General features: G+C 34.5%; 1 protein-coding gene and 1 pseudogene across 1 annotated transcript in view; both read right to left on the bottom strand.

Moving 5' to 3' along the window:
- GPC6 (glypican 6) overlaps nucleotides 1-21937 on the bottom strand; it is a 318418-nt gene that overhangs the window by 115992 nt on the left and 180489 nt on the right. Inside the window, exon 4 of the mRNA XM_072411039.1 lies at nucleotides 8916-9081. Within this exon, the coding sequence (XP_072267140.1) occupies nucleotides 8916-9081 (166 nt within the window). The remainder of the gene's footprint in view (nucleotides 1-8915; nucleotides 9082-21937) is intronic.
- LOC140321906 (U2 spliceosomal RNA) lies at nucleotides 8785-8865 on the bottom strand (annotated as a pseudogene).

Below are 21937 nucleotides of genomic sequence, written 5' to 3'. Positions count from 1 at the left end.
CTTACGGCTACGTGCCTCTCTGGACCTGATGTTTTAAAGCTCTCCAAGGCTGGAGAAGATACACTTTCATCAGTGAACCTTGGTGATCCAGCAAACCAAGAATGGATCTGGTCAAGGATTGAAAAACATTTGCTAACAATAAGCAACTGACTTTAAGGAAATCCATTCCAGGTCTGCTGGATCACTCTGCTTCACTGATAAATGTGTACCTTCTCTAGACTTGGGGAGATTTAATAAATCATGTCCACAGTTGGAATACATGTATAGTATGCATACTTCTTTACCTACCATTCATGTAATTACCCTGCCCATCTGCCCAACAAGAAAAAAAAGGTACGTGCGTGTTTGATGCCTATATGTACTAAATCAAAGAACACCAAGGCTAATGAACCTTTCCACAGGTTCCAAGACAAATACAATGAAGCAATATATTTTGTTATAAAAGATAAAAAGCCAACAACAGTCAATAATGTTTTATTTTGATATTTATTTCTGAATGTTATGTTTTTCCTGGAATTTTCTTGTATGTCTGCGAGAAGAGTCAAGGGCAGCATTGGAGACATTATATTAGCACAACATTAAACATCTTTGATAGCTACTATTACATTGCGATCACACAGACTGATGATAACCAACAGGGTCAGAATGAACTGCAAGAGATATGAATTACAAAACTAGATTGGCAATATACAGTATATGTAGTGAAAACTGATTAAGAATAATAAAATACAGAAACTGGTTCTAAGTGATATAAGATGTCTCGTGTTGTTAGTCCTATTCTGTATTTCTTTCAGGTGTCTGAAAAATATGTCGATCTGTTAAAATAAATAATTAGTTCCAAAGGTGTCATAAGCAATTTTATGTGGTTCAAAGGTTTGTACTTGTGAATTGGTACGCTCCAGGCTTGACTATGTGAATGGTCTAAGGGAGCTGAACACACAACCACAGTGCTGGGGTCTATGAATCTTGCAGTTATCCAAACGTACAGTGGAAGCTATATGAATGCCTGCTTGTAAAACAGATTTGAGAGGGGCGAAGAGAAAGGCTTAGACTTGCTTTTTGAAGTGGCATACCACTGTTACTTATCTAGAGCTGTCTTCTATTCTGGCCTGGTGATTTCACTCTGAAATCCCCTTTTTCCTCCACTGGCAAGCATTTCTCTAAAACCTATTGCCCCGCACATAATGACAGCTTGTGTGATAGTGTAACTGCTAGAATCCTTTTTTATAAATAAACATAACATTTTGGCTAAAGAGGGGTTTTCAGAATTAGACATTTTTATTATTTACTGTGTCTGGACATAGTACTTTTGTACGGTTAGAAATACAGATGAAAAGCAGTCAAAGAAACATCATAAATGTAAAGTTTATTTTAGCTTAAGGCTTTAGTAGCAGAAAATTATATTTTAAACAATGGTATACAAAACATGTTTATAATACTTTATTTCAGATTTTAAGCCTCTTTATAGCAATGTTGATAAATACTAGATTCCTTTTATAAACTTTATCCTCTAACTACCTTTTACCTGGCCATTAATTTACAATTTTAGGGGAACCCTATAGAAACAACCAACAGTTTACAAGCTACAGAAAATTATTTACTAGGCAAATCTATATGCAGTACACAATTTTAAATTATGACAATATAAATAAAACCCAATTTCTCATTTAAACCTGTCAAAACTTGTCAAGCATGTCAAAACCTAACTATAATCCAACATAATAATTCTAGGCATTAAAAAAGTATTGACTTTGATTAAAAAAGTTTTACTAAAAAAGCCTTTAATCGTAAACTGTCAATGTCCTCTGACTGGATTTTTAAAGAAAAATCCAAACTCTGGCACAGAATACTCAACAGTTCTGAATATAACTGTTCCAACTCTGTTTCTGTTCTGATCAGTTTTTCTTATACTGCATGAAGGACCAGCACCCGGATCGCTGGTGTATGTTTAACCCATAGAAAATATAAAGGACCATGGTGGCATGCACACTTGAAAGAGGTGTCAAGAGGGATGGCAGGTAATCTTTTAACACAGCATTCTGCCTTAAAAATGAACTTGTCCTTAAATTTACACATGAGACCTTGTTAGAAATTGTAAAAACCTGAACGCCTAGTTGTAATACCATACCAGCACATTGCTGGAGTGCTGAAAATAATTAGCATAGGAGCAGCATAGAACTGAAGGAGACAGTATTGGAATGAAACTCCAACACCGCTGACTGGAGAAGCATCGTATAAGACTGAAGTTGCACAAAGAGGGGCAAAAGTTCCAAGGGCACTCCCTTAGAACACTGAAATCAGGATTGCAAACCCGCAACCTGCCTCAGTATTTCCACACTCAGAAGCTGGAACAGACAGATGAGACTAAAGCCAATATGGGGCCTGATTCAACTGCTGAAAACTCCAGCAGGAACCAGACAGAAAGAGACGCACAGAGAACGCTGACGGACACTGGAAGATCTAACTGATATCAAAGCCACACTCCAGTCAGCTATTACACATTTTAAAAGCAACTTTGCCAATCTGACTACAAGGTTTGAGGAAGTGGCCCAAGTTGTAACGAGACATGGATCCACAATAGCCCACCTAGAAACAATAGTAACATCCCACCACGCTCACCTTTTGGAGATGCACAGACATCTTGAAGATCTGGACAATTGGAGTAGAAGGAATAATCTGAGAATAAAGGGACTGCCTGAATCGCTCATGCCAAAACAACTCTCATCAGCAGTGAGTTCCCTATTTAATACATTTTTGAATAGACCTACAGATACTGCCATTGAACTTGTCAGAATAAACAGAGTTCCTAGACCAAGGGGCCCAGATCACTTACCCACTAGGGATGTGATCTGTTGCTTACAAAGCCTTTCTTTAAAAGAAGAAAAAATGGTGGTAGCCAGAGAGAGCCAACAACTCACTTTCAACGATACAGATATTTTCTTGTTCCAGGAACCGTCTCTAACTCTCAAAAATAGAAGAGCACTGAAATCCATAAATCGATCAAATTGTAGTGATATTATTTCTGATCCTAGTTTCTAATACCATGGATAAGGATCTAATTTTCTAATATTTGACTGTATGTGACCATTGTATAACATGATTCAATGTAAAAATATAGAATAATATTAGTAGCCAAACATCTTAAAAACATTGGAACACAATTTAAACACAACTATTTTTATATCATATTGTAATCTTTGATGTCATATTTTTATCTGTACCTCTGCAACGACACACCCCAGTCTTTCCAACAAACTTTCCCCTTTTCTTGGGAAGCCAGTAGTCTCAAGTACAGACCTATACGAACTGAACTATTCACCTTTACAAAAAAAACAATTAGAGATGGTCTGCAGAGATGGAAAGGAAACCCTCCTCTTGGTTTAGTAGAGCAGCCATAGTAAAAATTAATATTCTCTTAAGATTGTTATATATTTTTCAAATAATAAAAGAATGTGGGGTGGTTATATAGTTTAAATAGTTTTTTATAGGTTATTTACTTTTTCAAACTATACTAATTACAGTTCCATGTATCTTTTTCAATAAATTACAATCGCTCCTATCTAGCATTTTTTGGCAAGGCTGCCCACCGAGGATAAGCTATGCAGTTGCAACTAAGGCTAAAGCTGAAGGAGGTATGGGGTTTCCTAATATCTATCATTATTATCAAGCGATTGGCTTGGCTAGACTTTTAAATTGGAATTGTCATTCAAACTGCAAGGACTGGGTAGATTTAGAAGGAGCCTATAGTTCCACAAATTTGAGGTTGACCCCTAAAAAAGTCTAGACTAGAGAGTCACAGTCTCTCTCAGCAACCTAAAAAACACCCCCTTTATTAGAAAGGACGATCGCACATTTTGGGAAAATCCACTATAAAAGGGGAATAGCCTTTTCCCCAGGTTTGCTGACAACGTTGGTGGGAAATATAGATTTAGCACCAGGGTTGGATAGCAAACTTCTGGAGGGATGGAACCTGGAACCCGCACTTAGGATACACGAGTTTTAAAAATTTGAGAAAATAGCAGCAGACCTGGAAGACCTTATACAGGGGGCTAGGGAATTTCCCTAGTGATCGTATTTACAGATAAAACATTACATCAGAACACTAGATCTAAAGCAAAAGCTACCTCTACGACGTTCGATATTTGAATAGGTATGTCTTGACCTATACCACATACCACTAACCTTATGCATGCTTTTCTAAAAAAAATACCCCACAAACTGCTCTCAAAGATTTAGAAAGAACTAGGAAAAGGAATTAGGATTACAATTTTCAGATGACCAATGGGACAGGGCATGCCTAATGGCACAAAAGTGTTCCATCAGCACTAAGTCGCAAGAAAATTAGATAAGATATATTTAAACATTTAGACTCTCAAAGAGCCCTGACTGAGAGAACAATGTGTGCTAGGATAGAAGTATGAAAATGTTCTCAACTAATCTTTACCTTAGCACCCTTTTTTGGTTTTGATTTGTTCTAACTGGTTGAAAGAAGATATTTTATCTTACTATATAAAATGCTAAATGAACAGATATTTGCAATTAGATGGAATGATTGTAAGATTACTGATGTAACCCATTTGTATATCACAATATGCTACTGATGTTATCTTTTTTTCTACCTGTTTTATTTAATAATGCTTTAAGTGTGAAAAAAACATTAAAAAAAGTTTATCCATAGGTAACATCCATTTGGAGGAGCCTACAGTCCTGAAAATTTCTGGAAGCATCAGTACCAATGGCAGTGAAATAGTTAACACTATGAAGTCCTGTGGTTTTATAGCAGTGGATGGTATCCTTAGCATCACCATATAAGTGTTTTCACTTGTTCATTCCTGCAATAGGTTAGGAAATGTGATCATGAAAATGGAAGCCGGGCTTTTTCTTGTTTTTAAAATATCTTTTGATGTAATCAAATAATAATCAGTAATCGAACAGAATATAGGACTAGCAGAATCTCTTGTAGGACAGAAGGTTATTTTTGTAAAGAATGTTTGATTTGCCTGTTTATGTTAATATATGTAAATTATGTTACAATTTACACTTAAGGGTAAAAAGTAAACTAAACATTTTATTTAGCTTTAACATTAATTAAAAATAAAAACTCCTCTATACTTCTTTAAAGACTGGAAAACAGCCAAATTATCATTTGTTGAGTCCCAATTTTTTTTTGTTTTTTTGTTTTGTAAAAATGTACTCACACTGCCCCTCAGTAAGATGTGTAAAACCAATCTCATAATATTTAAATGTGTAAGACAATTGTTTGCTGTTTTATCAGGTTTCACTGCAAAACATTCACATCCTCCGAGACTTCATTTAATCTTCAGTGACATAATTATTGGTCTGTAGTGTGCAGCACACTTGATGGCAATTCCTACCTATAAAAAATGACAGCAAGAGTTGCTGTGCAAACAAGCAGCCTCAAAAACATCCCTTGTCAAAATAAATTGATGTCTCAATGTTCTTGAATGCTGCTGTCTGAATTTAGGCACAGAACAAAAATGGCCCAAATTTTCCACATTCTATTTTAAAATCAAACTTGTTATAAAGTATCTTATTCAATGTACACAGCGAGCAGATACAGCCCTCTGACAAACAGCAATCAATATAACCAGCAGTCAACTTTATACCTTAATAAAGCTCTTACAAGTCTGTTATTTACATCAGTTATGAGCTTGTTAGTGATGCAAGTATTGTGCTGTTAACTCAAACTGGGAGTCCCTGGGTACGTTTCTACTGTACACAGTGGGCAGTGACTGAATGCTGTGTACAATTTGGGGGTTCGCAGCCAAACTTTGGCTTATCCTTGGCTATTCCAAAGCTGAAGGTGAACATTTACAAATAGTGTAACATACTTTTGTATTCATTCTGTTTTAATCGTTGGCAAATCCCTTTGGCCTTTGGATAAATTAAACAGAATAGTAATGCCATTATTAAATGTTTTCCTTTTAAGTCTTTATTAATTTTTAATTAACTAATCTATTTAGCTCCTTATCATTTTTCCCACTTTTAAAAATGTTAATAAATTAAGGGTAAATAAAATAAAATATAGTAGAAAAAATGCATTCCTTTTATTATCAGTATTTATATTTTTTTAAGCTAACAATATTAAAATTAGGAATGCCTCTGGATGGCATAAAAATTATTATTGCACTATATATATAATATCTTATGTACTGGCAAAGCAGAGTAAGACTAAGAATATACCACACTGGTATGCATATCTAAATGGGAAAAACTGTCTTTTTATTTATTGTAAGGGGCTCTTTAATTTGGAAGGCAAAGTACTTCTTGACATATATATCTTAAAAGGGAGATCTTCCCTTATGGTGTGAGATAAATATCCCTCTTTATAACAGTTATGACACATATTTGGATTAAAATGACAGACTTGATTCTGTAATCAGTTGGTATATTCATAAAAAAATAAGGAAGCGGTTGGCATTTATATGATTTGAATCTGTCCTTTGCAGCTGAATTCTGGATTGAATATAGAGTTTATTAAGATTTGTTATCTCTTTTTCACACTCAGTTTGGAGTTTTGAGGTTTATCGTTTAGGATCTAGTATGTGCTAATTTTGTATAACAGTTAGTTGACTCAGCTGGTCGAGCCTTCCTTCTAATTGCAGTGTACCCTCCCTCTTCTCTTCACCTGTGCTTTGTGCTTATTGTTCCGTTGGCAGGATATATGGCTGTGATATATTAACATCAATGTAACAATGTAAGTTTCTTAATTTATTTATATACTGTTGAAATGTATTGAAAGGATCATTGATAGAAATGATTCCCATGTCTATCTACACATGTATTTTTCTGTTTAGAACACTTAGCTCCTGTGCTCCTGATGAAACAGACTTGTTTCTGTGAAACACATTGGGAAAGAAAGAAAAAAATATGTAAACCTATATTGGGCCATAGGAGTGACAGGTTCTGATGTTGTAATGTGTTTAAATGTGTTGAGGAGGTCTACGTTATTACGTATGGAGACACAGGTTCTTTTATAATGTTTTTATTGATATATAATGAAATATAACCTTTTTTAAGAAAAATAAGCAGGGCATTTTTTTCTTATTGAACACACTGCACCTTTTTTTGAATGATTTTCCAAGTTTGTATAAGTCCGTGAAGGGGAACAGCTGTCAGTGAAAATGACAGCTCAGACGTGAATACAGGCTGCCTTCAATACTGGACAGTGGCTGAGCAGCCTAAATGCTTGGGAATGTCATCACGTGCAGCATTAGCTGTGTGACCTGTGACAACATTTGAGGAGGGCCGGTTGTTTAATTGTGCCTGACAATTTCCCGCGGACACAGTAATTCAGAGCACTCAGCTCATGGTGCAGTGATACATGCCGGCTGGGCTGCAGAAAAGGTAAAGGAGAATTACAACTCCAAAGCCCTCATAAAAGCTTACCTTACTCTCTTTTCCTCACATACCTCTGTATGGAGTGCTCTCTGGGGGAAAGGTCTGGCACAGTAGACGAGGGGGGGGGGGGGGGGGACAGTGTCTGGATGGGAGGAGATGTGAGTTCCGGCACCTTTTTTCTGACAAAATAAGGACTGAAAATAATTATGTAATGATTATGATTAATGTTGCCACAAAAAAATTGCCTAAAAACCAGGAAAAAATAGTTTACTTGTTTGCATCCACTATCCACTGATACCTCACTAGATATGGTGTACACATTACAGGTGTGAAAGTAGAAATGGTTAAAGACACCATATTGTAAATATTATTAGCATTTCTAAAGCACAACCGAACTCAAGACACTTTTGCAGACAGAAGTTGTAATTCAGCTTGTACATCTCACTGAGATCAGTGGAGAGTATTGGTGACACAATGGCAACACAGACAATAAATTTTACTGCTCAAAGTGAGACACTGTGCATTTATAAAATAATATTAAAGCGTACCTAAACTCAACTTTTTTACTTTATATAGAAGGGTAGACATTCCTTCTATATAAAGTAAAAATGTTGCTGTTTTTTTATGTGAATCTGCTCTGGCTGCTCCTTCTGTGCATGCCCTCATCTCAGGTATGTGATGTCAATCTTACGCATTCACAGTGTGATCGGCTCTAGTTCAAACCCACTTTTAATAAACCTATACATATTCTCCACGTCTCTTGTTTTTTCACCATGGCGCTGAAATAAATACGGAGAAAAACACCTTTAGTTTATGTTTTCTTAAAACCCTGTAGTATATTGCTGCAGTGCAGTATACCATGCTGTGCTGGCATGTGTGCCGATAATTCCAAAAATCCAAATATCATCTAATTCAAAGCAACATCCTTAGGCATTATTCATAAAACTGTATAGTATTTGTCTGAATCTCAAAAATATACACATATGCATCAATTGTGTGATGCACAATATGCATCACATTAATATTTTTCAACCAGCTACCTATTATTATTTTTAATTAAAGCTTACCTAAACTCAGAATTTTACCTTTACATAAAAGGGTAGACAACTCTTTTATGAAAGGTGAAAATTCTGTTTGTTTTTCTTTGCACGGCCCCCTTAATACTCGATTACCTAGGCGAAGAGCCCTTTCGGCATGCTCACAGAGATTGGCACGTTTTTTACCCAAACTACGTCACCGGATCTCGCGTCTGCGCCAGGTGACATAGGAAGAAGAACCCCGAAAAAGAGGAGAAGATGGGGGCGCCTAGCACGCCAACCTAAAGACGGATACCGGGATGACGCAGGACCCGATGGAAGAAACCTCCGGACCGATCGACTGGCCTGTGGATTTGAAGGAAAGTGTATTTTTTTTTGGGCAGTTTTGAGTTTACTTCCTCTTTAATTTCATTTAACACTTAAAAATATTCTACACTTGATCTTAGCCAAAAGGCCGAGAAGCGATAACACTTAAAAAAGTGATGACTGAGAAAATAGATTAATCAACATCCTTACCAACAAAGAGATTCCATTCAATATCCAAATCAGCCTGATTAGCCAAGCAGCCTTTCATCACATTCAGGCAGTAGTTATGGCAAGGTTTTAGTGTGGGCAGTCCTCGACAGTATGGACAATACAGCATCTTCAGTAGAGCCCGAATGCACCCTGAATTTGGGCCGAGCTGTAAAAACAGACATGGTTTAGAATAGTGTTTGAAATGGCAGAATAAATCACTAAATAAAATATGTTTCAAATACTAGGCATAAAATATACATTATTCCATCAATAGAATTTTAGATTGATTTTACAATCAACATAATAAATGATCTCCTGCAGTTGACTAAAATACCAAACATACCATGCTTTTGTTTAGTACTTCATCTGCATACAAAAAAATGCCTGATCAAATTTCGATATTTTTTGTCCAAATATTGTTAGAAAAACAATCAATAGAAAAGCACTTTCTCAATTGATTCATTTGAGATTTTTGTCTAATCGATTAAACATATTGTACAATACTGAATGTTTCACCAGAATGAGGAAGGTTAAGTTTAGAAAAATTTAGGTATGTAAAACATTAATGAACTACCTCAATTGTTGAGTTTAATGATGCAACACAGCTTAATCTTCCAGACAGGGATGTACTGTGTTTCAAAGCTGTGTATATAAAGTAACTGGATATAAAGTAACTGGATGTGGTTAAAAAGTTTGCATGCAATTCATTTAAATATATATATATATATATATATATATATATATATATATACACACACACACATATATATGTGATATGCTTCAGCTATGATTGTGAACTTAGCTACCCCATCATCACCATCTCCCACTGTACATACTCGCACTGTACATATCACATACCAATATGCCAGCTTTACCATCCCAAAACCTAAAATACAGTCAGGTAGTAGCAGATTAATAGTCAAGATTCTATTCTCTCTATATTACCCCCCAACCAATGGGAGTGTGTCCACTCTGCACCTGCCCAACCTAAATAAAGCAGCCCTTCACTGGTTTTGTTGCTTTATGTGGATGTAATGAGGCAAACAACAGACTGTACTTCCAACAAAATGTTCCTGCACTTTAGTACAATGCTATATTTTATTGTATTTTGTTAAATGATACAATAGTTGAACTAAATTAATAAATATCCCAAGGAAAGAAAGTGTGTTTTCTTTTGTGCAATAGAAAAAATGGCTACAACTAACCTGTGTCTGACTGTATCTTTAATATATATAACTGCAGCTGCCTTCCAAGCAAAATCCCAGACATCATTTTTTATACCTAATTCTGGATTGTTGAGAGAAGACCTAGAACCTCTTTCCTCAAGTTTTTATTGCTATCTATATCCCAGTTGCTGAGCAATAAATCTCCTATACATGGAAGTAGACAGCAACAAAATTTGATTGAGGTTCTAATTCTTCCTACTATACTTGATATTTTTTTAGATGGCTGTACCTTTCTAGGACAGATTTGTTTTCACTTTTTTAATGTAAAAAAAAAAAACTTTCAGAAAGGAATTCATATAGCAATATAAGCTTTTTTTTTTTTTTGCTGCTGTTACACAAAGCAAAATAATCCTGCCTGGGATCTACTGGGTTTCAAAACAGGTCATTTTCTAGGAATTTAAACAAAACAGACTTTTTTTTCATCCTATTAATGTATATTATTATGACACACTGTTTGCATACAATATTTAATTTTAGTGCGTTACTCAGAGGTCACTACTGTCACTTAACATCTGAAGGACTTCAGCACATCCAATGACAATCCAATTGTTGAATCTTGCTCAATATGTTCTAAGTATAGGAAACAACACAAAGCTGAATGTACTTCCTTTGATTTATAACAAGTCTTCGATTTCAAGGTCCTTGTATAGACTTTATTCCTGCCACAAATGCAATGTGTCTTATTTAGTTTTTTTCACATACATCTTGAACTACAGCTTGTTATGAACAGTACACAGTGCTTTAATTTCAGATTTGAATCATGCTTCAACAAGCAGTTGTCTTCAACTTACTGAGACATGAAAAGTATGAAATAACATCACGTGTTCTGAATATGAAAGGGACTGCAGGCAAGTTGTATCTTTTATCTTTTTATGTTTCATGGTATCTTAACAATTCTTAATTACATAGCTAGGCTTTAAACCAGATGAAAAAGAAGACGGCATCATCAAAAACCTAAATCCATCGTTGTTCCAGAAGAAAAGAATCCTTACAAAGCCTGCTCAAATATGAGAAACAATTCTTTCTTGGCCTCAAAAACGTGGTTGGATAATGCCTTGCTTTAACATCCTTAAAGTTAGTTATGATCAGTACTTAAAGCTATATATTTTTGTGCATTTAGATAAAATCCACTGTTTGATTTTATGGAAAACTCTTCTACACTTTTACAAATCTTTCAGTAAAGAACATTTCCTGATTGCTGATATTAAATCATTTTTACTTCAATCACACTTTTCTTGTAGTCCTTTTGTTTTTTTCATTGAATAACCAGCCCTTAGAATGTATCATTGTATGGCCCAGATTTAATAACCCCCCTTATGCATAACTCACTGAAATATGTACAATATTTATTAAATTTGATCATAAACTTTAAATAAAAAAAAAAAATAAAAAAATAGTGAAACATGCAATATAACTGTACAGTAGCATGTATATTATATATATATTATAATTATATGTATATAATATATAAAGATTTCTTTGTATTGGACTCAATACAGCTATTTTGTATTGAATCCAATACAAAATTTTTTGAATTTCCCGCTGCTCCTCCCGCCCGCACCGATGCATGCACTAACGTCACCGGGAAGCCCCCCTGAGAATGTCTCTGCATTCGCTAGCTGAAGATCCAAAAAAGAAGATGTGTCCCGAGGAGCTGCAAGGACAAGCAGGACACCGGAGGATGAGAACGAAACAAGGTGTTTTTTTAAAGTTTTTAGCGACCCTTAGTGTGACTAGGATCGATTTTTGCATGGTAAAACCACCCCGAGTCACACTCGGGAATACCGCTAGGGGGGGTAAAGCTCTCCAAGACTGGAGAGGATACACTTTCACCAGTGAACCTGGGTGATCCATCAAACCTCAAAAAATCAAATGGATCAAATGGATTTTTTAAAAGTTATTTGCTACTTGTTAGCAAATGTTTTTAATCCTGGACCAGATCCATTCCAGATTTCCTGGATCAACCAGGTTTACTGATGAAAGTGTATCTTTTCCATTCTTGGAGAGCTTTAATAAATCAGGCCCTATATGTTTACATAGGGTAATCTTTTAACCCTCTTGTATTATTATTTCAATTTTGTCAGTACTGACCCTCAATTGCCATGTGAGCTCAATCAATCAGCACATTCAATGTAATTCAAATTTTACATTCTGGGGATTTCTTAAAAAATAATTTGCTCTAAGCTGGCAAATACTTTAAATCAAGATTTGCTGAATCACTCATATTCTCCCATGATTGTTTCCTATAGAATATCTAAAGTGCAATAATTACTTTGCTTGCATGAATCACAAAATCAAAATTTCTGTATCTTCTATGTTTTTATCCTGAAGGTATCTATTGGAAGAAATCTATTCAATGTTACTACTTATCTTAGACTTTAAAGAATATTTTCCTTTAGAAATGTAAATTAAAATTTGGTCGGAAAGCAATGTACCTAATTCATTTGAAAATATACTTACTGTAATAAAAATTATGAAATTAGGAATGTTTGTGTGGAAATGCCAAAACACAAAATAGAAAGAATGCTTTTTCTTGGGTTACTGATGAAAGCCAAACACCCTCAGAACTCTGCATTGTAAATCATACCTATTACAATAATTCGCAATGTTTTTCATTTTATTCTCTGACCTCTGATGCGCCTTTATTACAGAAAAATGAATGGAAGTGCTGTAGTAAATTGGTAAGGGGTCCAAGGGGTTAGCAAATTGAAAAAAAAAGATTTCTTATTATCCTCTATGCAATAATCTACCCTATCTTCAGTCACACTGCAGACAAACCAATTTGCTTCTAAGTATAAATAAATAAGCCCAATTCAGCTAAGTAGGAAAAGCTTTTATAAAGAAAAAGTGGAAAAGTAAAAAAAATGAAATATATCTGAATCAATGCATTTTTGTGTTGGATTTGGTTAGACGAAGGCTCATTATTATGATACCCCTGAAGCATGAAGGTTGTAAAGCAGCAGAGCACAATATAAGTCTACTTACGGTACTCTGCATATTGCTAATGTTCATTCATTAGACCATTAGACTTTTTTATTGCAGCAAACAGTTGCAGTTGAATATTTCATAGTTACACAATTCACAGAACAATATTTTATCCACTCTTTAATATTCTACATTATAACCTCATATGGCTCCCTTAAGGCATTAAAGTTGGCAAAGAGATAAATAAAAGGCACACTTTAAAAATGATTGATATAACTAATTTTTTTTTTTTTCCACAGTAGTCAATAATTGCTTAGTAATAGACTATCACTGCATATCATTTCAGCATAGTGAATAAAACATCTAATGTGCTAAGTAATTATATAAGATCACATGATGCTTTACAGATTTTTAGCACGATTAACGGATATAAAAAACAAGAACCTGATAATAAGAATAAACTGTTTGAAATATCCAACATCATTGCCTGAAAAACATTACTGTGTCCTCAGTGCAAATTACTTTTGTTAAGTTGTGTCAGAGACAATTGTGGGTACAGTTTTTTGTTCTTGGTACATAAGTTGTTGTAGCCACACGTGACAATAATATAGTACAGAATTAGGAATATGACTAACACATAGAGCAGAAAAACAACATACTGCCGAAAGCTCTCCATTTATTAGAGATTACAATATGTGTGTGGAGCTTAAAATACAACTAAAGTAATCTAAACAAACACCATATCCAGTTACTATGTCATTAACAAGGCTCATACGTAAGCAAAATTCTTTACAGAATTGGGAAGGTGTTAACTACAAAGGAAGAGCTGTCTACAAAAAAAAAGAACTAAGTGTAGCCAAGTGATGATTGACAAGCTACAGGTGTGTGAATTAGCGGGGACCATGATAATATCCATGCCCCTTGCAACATTCAGCAAAACATAGATAACAATTTTAGGACATATTATGCAGTTTGACGTTTATTCACCACATATTAAAAGGGGAGTTTACTACAGTTCACTGTAATTGTAAAGAACATTTTCCCACTGTACCTACGGTATGCTGGATTAAATGCTATTTAGTGCATATCTGGTTTTCCCATTTATCAACTGAATATTTGGGTCTTTGTAACATCTGTCACACGTGAGCCATCATTTGCAGAGAGTTGCAATTTAGTTTTATTGTTTTTCCTTTTTAGTTCCACTTGTTTTGTCACCTAATCCAAACCACTTTAGAAGATGCAATTTCTATCAAACACTATCTTATCAGGAAAACCTTATAAAGGCACCTTTAAATGGTGAGGTAACGCAATCAGGAAGAACATACCTAATCCACAGGTCATAAAATCTTTCATTATAGAAAAGGTCTCTTGCCTGTGGATAAATTGGCTGAACATAGCCTTTTGGTTATATCCACAGATTTCTTAATAGTTTTGGACCATAAAAGAGGGGAATCAATAAGGCATGTATTCTGACAGACCCTTGAGTGCAACTTCCACTGCACAGGACAGAAACATATGCACACATCTCTAAATAGAAGACGTAAAAGGATAAACAGGAATGGTGCAACAGAACAATACATGCTGAGAAATCATGTAGAAGGAGGGAACCTGGAAGTTTAAGAAGTCTACAAAATGGAAAGGGGAAGACACTCAGGGAACCCTTCATTTGATGTAATACAATAAGCCAGTTCAGGGTTACCCTTTGTGGGATTTTATATATGGAGGGAAAACCGGCTTTTAACTAGGTAAGGGGACTCATTCTGCATCAGAATTTGACATCCAAATGTTTTCATCTACAATAGGTTTTTTGTCCCGAATTACTTTTCACTATCACTTTAAATTTAACCTTGTATTCATTCCTTTGGATTGGAGGGTAGCTATCTATGGACCTTCTACTGCCAAAGGAAGACATGGAGCCTGTTATCACATAAGGCATCTTCAAGCATGTTTTGTTTATTTACATTGTTGTCCTCTAAGCTACTGCCCAGATATTATACACCAAGGTTTTCCCATATTCAATTTGGTAATGAATTAAACATTTACAGGGATAATGCCATCTGACGCTGGACAAAAACTAAATTGTTGATCATTGATATTCTAATGAGCAATAATTTTATATAACAAGACCTATCATTTTTCTGCTGTTTACACAGGTTAGCAGCAATAGGTTTACAGGTAGTCCCCGAGTTAGGGACATGTGACATACGAAAATCTTTTGCTAAACACAGCTGAGACTGTGGGTGACCTTAAGGGGGTGAGCGCTTTCAGTAGCCTCTTGTAACTCTGTAATGACTATGACCAACTCTGCAGTTGATTCTTTTTTTGTATTGTCTAGGCTCCATAAAGATTTTTTTGTGCTTTGTTTGTGATTAACTCACAGTGAGAATTTTTTACAGTAACTGACACCTCACTGCCTAATAATATGTTGAGACAAACATCTGTCCTAATTACATTTAATAAAATAATGTAGCTGTTCCGACTTACATACAAATTCAACTTTATAATAAACCTACAGTCCCTATCTCGTATGTAACCCGGGGGAATACCTGTATATGATATTTGCAGTATTAAGAATACAAAATTTCTGAACTAGTTTGAAAAAAATAGACCTGAAACCAAACTACTATTCTGATGATGGTGTGGAGGCTTAGCATACTTTATTGGCTTTACTCTTCTCCACTCATCTCCTACCCCGCCACTGGTTTCAGTGGGGTGGACTCTGCAGCCAAGTGTTAATAAAGCAAGGAGCACAGAGCGGGCCCAGTTTTGCAAACCCAAAACAATATGTAAATAATATAGACTATAGACAATATAGACTAAATGGCTAAAATAACTTTCAATATTATCATTGTGCTTAAACTTTGTTAATGTAGTCAATATTGGTAAATAGTTGTGGAATCTTTTACAAAAGCTGCAAACAATTAGCTAATGAATATACAATTCAATAGAAATCTTTCTCTTTTAAAAAGATAGAGTTCATATAAGAGTACATAAAAGGCATATTTATAAAGCAGTGCATAACTTATATGCAAGTAAATTACTTGTTTGTGTTGCTTTCTAAAGGTTACAGCATTATCTTTTTCACTATCAGTAAGTTACTGTGACCTTGGCACAGGGAAGAAAACCTTCACATTCACTGCACCAAACGACTTCTACTCTAAATTAATAGTGGGTTCACATCTGTGCAGTGAGGCATTGAACACGTTACAGTGCACGGTACACATCGCTCAGTAATTGAGTGAAACTGCTGATGCAAAGCGAGCAATGTACTATGATTTGTGGTGCAAATTTAAACAAAAAATAGTACAGGTATGATTTTTCATATGCTAATGTATAGGAGGCAGCCCATTCAAAAGACTGTATAGATGTGAACTGGCCCTTTATTTGAAAAGTACCGTGTGAGAAATACCGTGGTTGACCTTCTGTTGCTGGCTTCTGAATAATGACTGAGCTTAACTAACCAAATACCAACATGGATTTCATTGTATTGTATATATACTGAATGAAGTAAATTATTGGGAATGTATGCAAAAGTGTGGTGAACTACTGTGAGTCCAGAAGAGCAAATAAACCTGGAAGTATCTATTCTTATAATTATGCCCCATGTTTTGCAAATTCAAGTAAACAAATTTGTCTAGCTCGTATTGGCTGCCAGGAATTTCCAAATGGTTTGGCAAGGATATGAACCATACACATGGCATATATATATATATATATATATATATATATATATATAAAAATATAATTCAGTTTATATGTATGCGTGTCATTCTAGTACCAATGTACAATGGGTAAAAACTATTTTTCACTGTTGCTTCTTCTACACCTTGAGTATTTAGAGATAAATACAGCAGTGCACACAAACTGGTGTATACAGCTAATAAAAAAAAAATGATAATCTTCAGAGTACAAAGATCAAGATAACCTTCTTGTCATATGTCATTTTAACTAAATAATGTACTGTTCTCACCTTTTCATACCTATTGCATTTATTGCAGAATTGATTCCTGGCATCTGATAGTAATTAATGTACCAAAAAACTATTGATTCAACATTTCAGATTTACTTGGTCATCATTCACTTGACTTTGACTTTAATCTTCTGCAAAAACTAATTTAATCATTTCTGTGACAAGGTATTTCCGTTAACATTAATGATCACTATAAACTAGCTTATATTCCCTCATTACCAAGATTAGAATCATAGTCAATAACAAAGCAATATATTATCATAGAATTAAGTATGCACATAATTTACTAAAGCAGAACTGCAAAATGCCAAGCCATAGCCTTACAGCTCTGACTTATCACTAATAATAAAATAATTAAATTTGCTGTAACACATCCTCATATTATTTTCCCATATCTAAAGGTTATTAGGAAAAGCAGACTTAATCTTCGGTCGTTTCCAATAATATTTCCACTATTGTTTAGGCATAGAAAAACTGCAAGTAAACTGCAAGTAAAATTAAATGATTATTATATTCACAGAAGTCCCAAACTCAACATTCCTCCATCACCCTCCCCATTTATTGTACCCCTTCCCCAACATAGACTTCAGATCAATAAGTGACTATTTCCAAGTACCACTGCCTACAGAGGGACATGCTTTGTTTTAACTTAATACAAATATCTAATGAATATCCGTACCAGGTTTGCTGGATCACCCAGCTTCACTGATGAAAGTGTATCCTCTCCTGTCTTGGAGAGCTTTAATAAATCAGGCCCAGTGTGAGAACACTGTAGCTTAGTTGCCCTTGTTAAGCTTTAAAAGGAAAAAAACTTTGTAATAAAATTGTAGAGGGATAGTATAATCTTTTGAAAAGAACCCAGGCATTGGGTGAAAAGTAAAAATAGATACAGAGGGCAAAGCTGCACAGATGCAAAACATTTGAAATAATGATTTTTATTACAATTTAACTAAAGCTTAAACCTTTTTTTCTGTGTGTGTATCCCATTGGGAAGATTTCTCTTTGCTTTGTATCTTGAGTCAACAGGGGTTTAGAGCAGTAAAAGGGGGTAAGAAATGTAAAACTTAATCACTGTTTGCAAAACAACTTTGAATTTGCTCCTAAAGACCCAAAAACGTTAAATAAATTGTCTTTTGTAGGATCTGCTCTGCTGGTTTTATTACACAGGAGGGATATGCATACAAGATAAATACAAAAAGGGAAGACTTTAAGAATAAGAATTTCAGCTGGCACCATTTTTATTAAACACTTCAGTTTCATACTTACCCCTAACCGTTACACTTTTAAATATCTAACAATCTAGAGAGGAAAAACACATAATCAAAATTTTAGTAAAGTAGTACAAGTGCTAGTGGCCAGCTGCAACTTTGTTCAGTTTCGGACAAACTGAGCCACAGATGACAATGAGTTGATCCTGGCGTCTCTATATTCACTAAGCCTTGATCAGAATTGTCAAATGTGGTGGNGGTTGCTGACATCTCTTTCAATACACTCCAGCATACTTACCTGGCTTTACCATTATTGGTTACCAGCATAAAAGAACCACTATACTTTAGTCTCACAATACATAGTGCCCTCTGTCTCATCAATGGCTGCATAAAGCTTAATATTCATCATTTCAACAATTTTTTTGAAAATGTGTTAATTGTCCTAACAGTTGCTGGTGGCCAAGTGGTCCCCAAAAGCTTTAATGAAATGCTTCTTGAAGTGTTGGATTTATGTATATATTCTGTGTGTAGAAAAATATCTCATGAAGAGTTATTAAAATAAATTGTTTTATGGCACAATAATTAAGACTTTTTTGTGACCATAAAAGCTGTGTCATATGTGTGCAGTGCATAAAGTGAGTAATCTTACTTTTTAAAGCGATTCCCTTTTCTGCATTCTATACTACCGACACAGTAGGATCCTACCCACTAATACCCTTGGTGTCCAATGCATTTTCACAACCTGAACAAGGCCCCTGGGTGTTATTGCTATCCAGGACTCTCAATATTAAAACATGGTTTGAAGTATTTAAATATGTTGATCTAATTCTACTTTGATATGTGCATTTAGAGGTTTCTGTATTATGGTGGGGGAAACGTTTAATACTAATTAGCCTATAAAACTGTCCTGACCAACAGAGTATTTGACTTTTGGCCTCAGTTGCTTTGGTATATAAGTGCTTGTTTGGCAGCTCTTTGAACACAAGAATGTGAAAAAGTTTGAGGCAGGGGAAATGATTCACTAAAACAGTATAAAGTTTACAAGCATGGTGAATGTTTATGAGGAAGATCTGTATCACTGTTTCTTTTTTAAGTTCTTTATTTGAAATTTAAAAAGGAAGAGTAGCACACCAAAGTATATTAAAAGGAAATAGTACAACTAAATAAATTAGTAACATACAAGGCGTATTGTAACGCAAATAAGGGAATGAAGAGGTTTTTTTACTACTTCAGTTAATCAACTCCAGTGACTGATATGAATCAACAAAATGTAACAATATTTTTAACTTAATATTATAATTATAATATTATATTAACATTTTTAACATAAACACATTTGTGAATACATTATAAATAAATGTTTTCATATATAAAACACATTTCAATATATAACTATTGGCTCAGTAGTTTAATGCATGAAGTTTTGATTTGTAGACATGAATAATTGCAATCATTTTCTTTTTTGAAATGCATGTAATTGGGTGTAACTTTATGAAGCTATGTATTCTTTCTGATTATGCCTAATACATTTAACAGTAATGTATTAAATGAGCATTTTCATTCATTTACATTTTCTGCTCACTTGGGGAATTTAAATTACAGACATTATAACATATTACATTGGAAAAACATATAGCTCTTCCTAAGTAATGATCTAGTTCAACCAGTATCCAACGACAAGAATCAATATTCAGGCCATACCACTTGCATTAATTTACAGTCGGTTTGCCACTAAATTGTGTAACAGTCCAACTTCCTTAGCAATAATTATTAACCTTGACTATAACCTAAGAAATAAATAACAGAAAAAAGCTTATTTTCATTATGGGTCACTTATTTTAACAATAGTTTACGGTTACATTATTCAGTATATTTTAATTAGGAAGATTCATGAACCAATTTTCCCACTTGCCTTTTTTAAATTATATGCACACCATTTTACAAAATTATAATATACTTAGCAGATGAATACAGCATGTTTTTGCCTCCATTAATATCCTATTTACTCTTTCATTCTTACTTTGACTCCCTTAATTTACCCTCTGCTATCTATGCAATTGTTAATTTCTTTTTCTGTGTTCCTCCACTGCTTGCTTTCATTCCATAACATTGAACACATGAACAAATGTTTTCACTTACCACCCTTAGTCCTCAACATATTGCCCTGTAAACCTAATTGTTCAAAATCTCTGTGTGAAAAATAGAAATTGATTATTTGGTTTTCTAAGGTGTGAACAACATTGCTTATCTTAACACTCATGATGCCAGATATAAGCAATATTTAGGACCTAAAACAAGTGGAAAGTTCCAATGGGCTGTAATAAGAAAAAATGTGTGTAATTATAGCTCTGATAACACCTGGAATATAACGCTAGGGATACAAAGGCAATTTTTAACCTTGCAAATTAGGAAAAAAATAAAAACAAGAATACTAAAACAACAAAAACAAATATATCCTAAGGTAGCAAAATTTCAGCACTTAACCTCCTACTTCCCAGTTGAAACGAGAGCAGATTAATTGTGGTTTCTGCTTTTTGCAATTACACCATGATGTATGGCGTCATCAAGCATATAGGTTGGAGTGCCGAGGATCTTACCCTTTCCATGCCGTAAAATTGATCTATTAAAATAAAAGGAGTAGGTTTGCTTGGTAAAAGGTATATGCATAAGAAAGAAAAATGTTATTTAGTTGATTGAGTGCCCATATGGACTATTTTATATTTGTCATATTGCCAATAGTATAGAAATGTCTAAATGAGCAGAGGTGCACTACTTAGGACAGAACAAAGGTATTTCCTCTAGAAAGTATTTCTTGCAATACAGGCACCTATTCTGTGAACTCAAACTGATGATTATCATAATTATTGGAGTTCACAAAAGAAGCAAACCTAACTATTTTGTACCAGCAACACATATACATACTTTAGGAAGGATTAAAAAAGTAATGTGCTCTTGTTTTTTCTTGTTGATTCATGTTTATGTTTATAATGTGTTAATTTGTGGGTAACTATAATTAAAAAGAATTGTGGGTAATATTTAAAAGATTTGATTTTAAGACATTTTCTGTTGACATGTTGTATTTGTGTAAATATTAAGGTCATATAGAAATATTGAATTTTTAGTATGTAGTATGTGAAAAAATACTACCTTAAAAGTACAGCTGAGCCTCAAGATTTTTTGTTTTTATATTAACAGAAGAACTATGACTTTTGTATTATTTGCCTGCAGTCAGAACAAACTACAGCAACAAAAGTAATGATGCTAGACTTTTGCTGCTGTTAAGCTGTTAACATTCCTGGTTGCATTCATGAGTAATGTTGTGGTCCCCAGTAAAAAATAATAACCTTTCCATATAAAGGCTGCCATAACTGATCCCTTTAAAAAATGTCAGTTTGATGCCTATGGTGTTCCGACTGCTGTACTTTCTTTGGTACTTTACAGGATACTGGTTCCCACAAAGTACTGAAGTCAGATGCTCACTAATAGACATATAATATTTTCAGGTCAGAGGTCTCTCAAGTCAGGATTATTTTATTCCCTGTATTGGCGTTGTCATTCAACTACTATGGTGAAAGTACAGGCCTGTAAACAAACTCCTAGCCTCCATAGCAGACAAGCTTTTTTACTTCCCCCCTGGCTTTCAGGTTATTTGGGCAGCTTTTTCACTTCCATATGCTTGTATCAGAAAAATAC

Source organism: Pyxicephalus adspersus, chromosome 1, assembly GCF_032062135.1.
Source record: "Pyxicephalus adspersus chromosome 1, UCB_Pads_2.0, whole genome shotgun sequence".
Lineage (NCBI taxonomy): Eukaryota > Metazoa > Chordata > Amphibia > Anura > Pyxicephalidae > Pyxicephalus > Pyxicephalus adspersus.
This window is presented reverse-complemented; position numbering and strand designations above follow the sequence as displayed.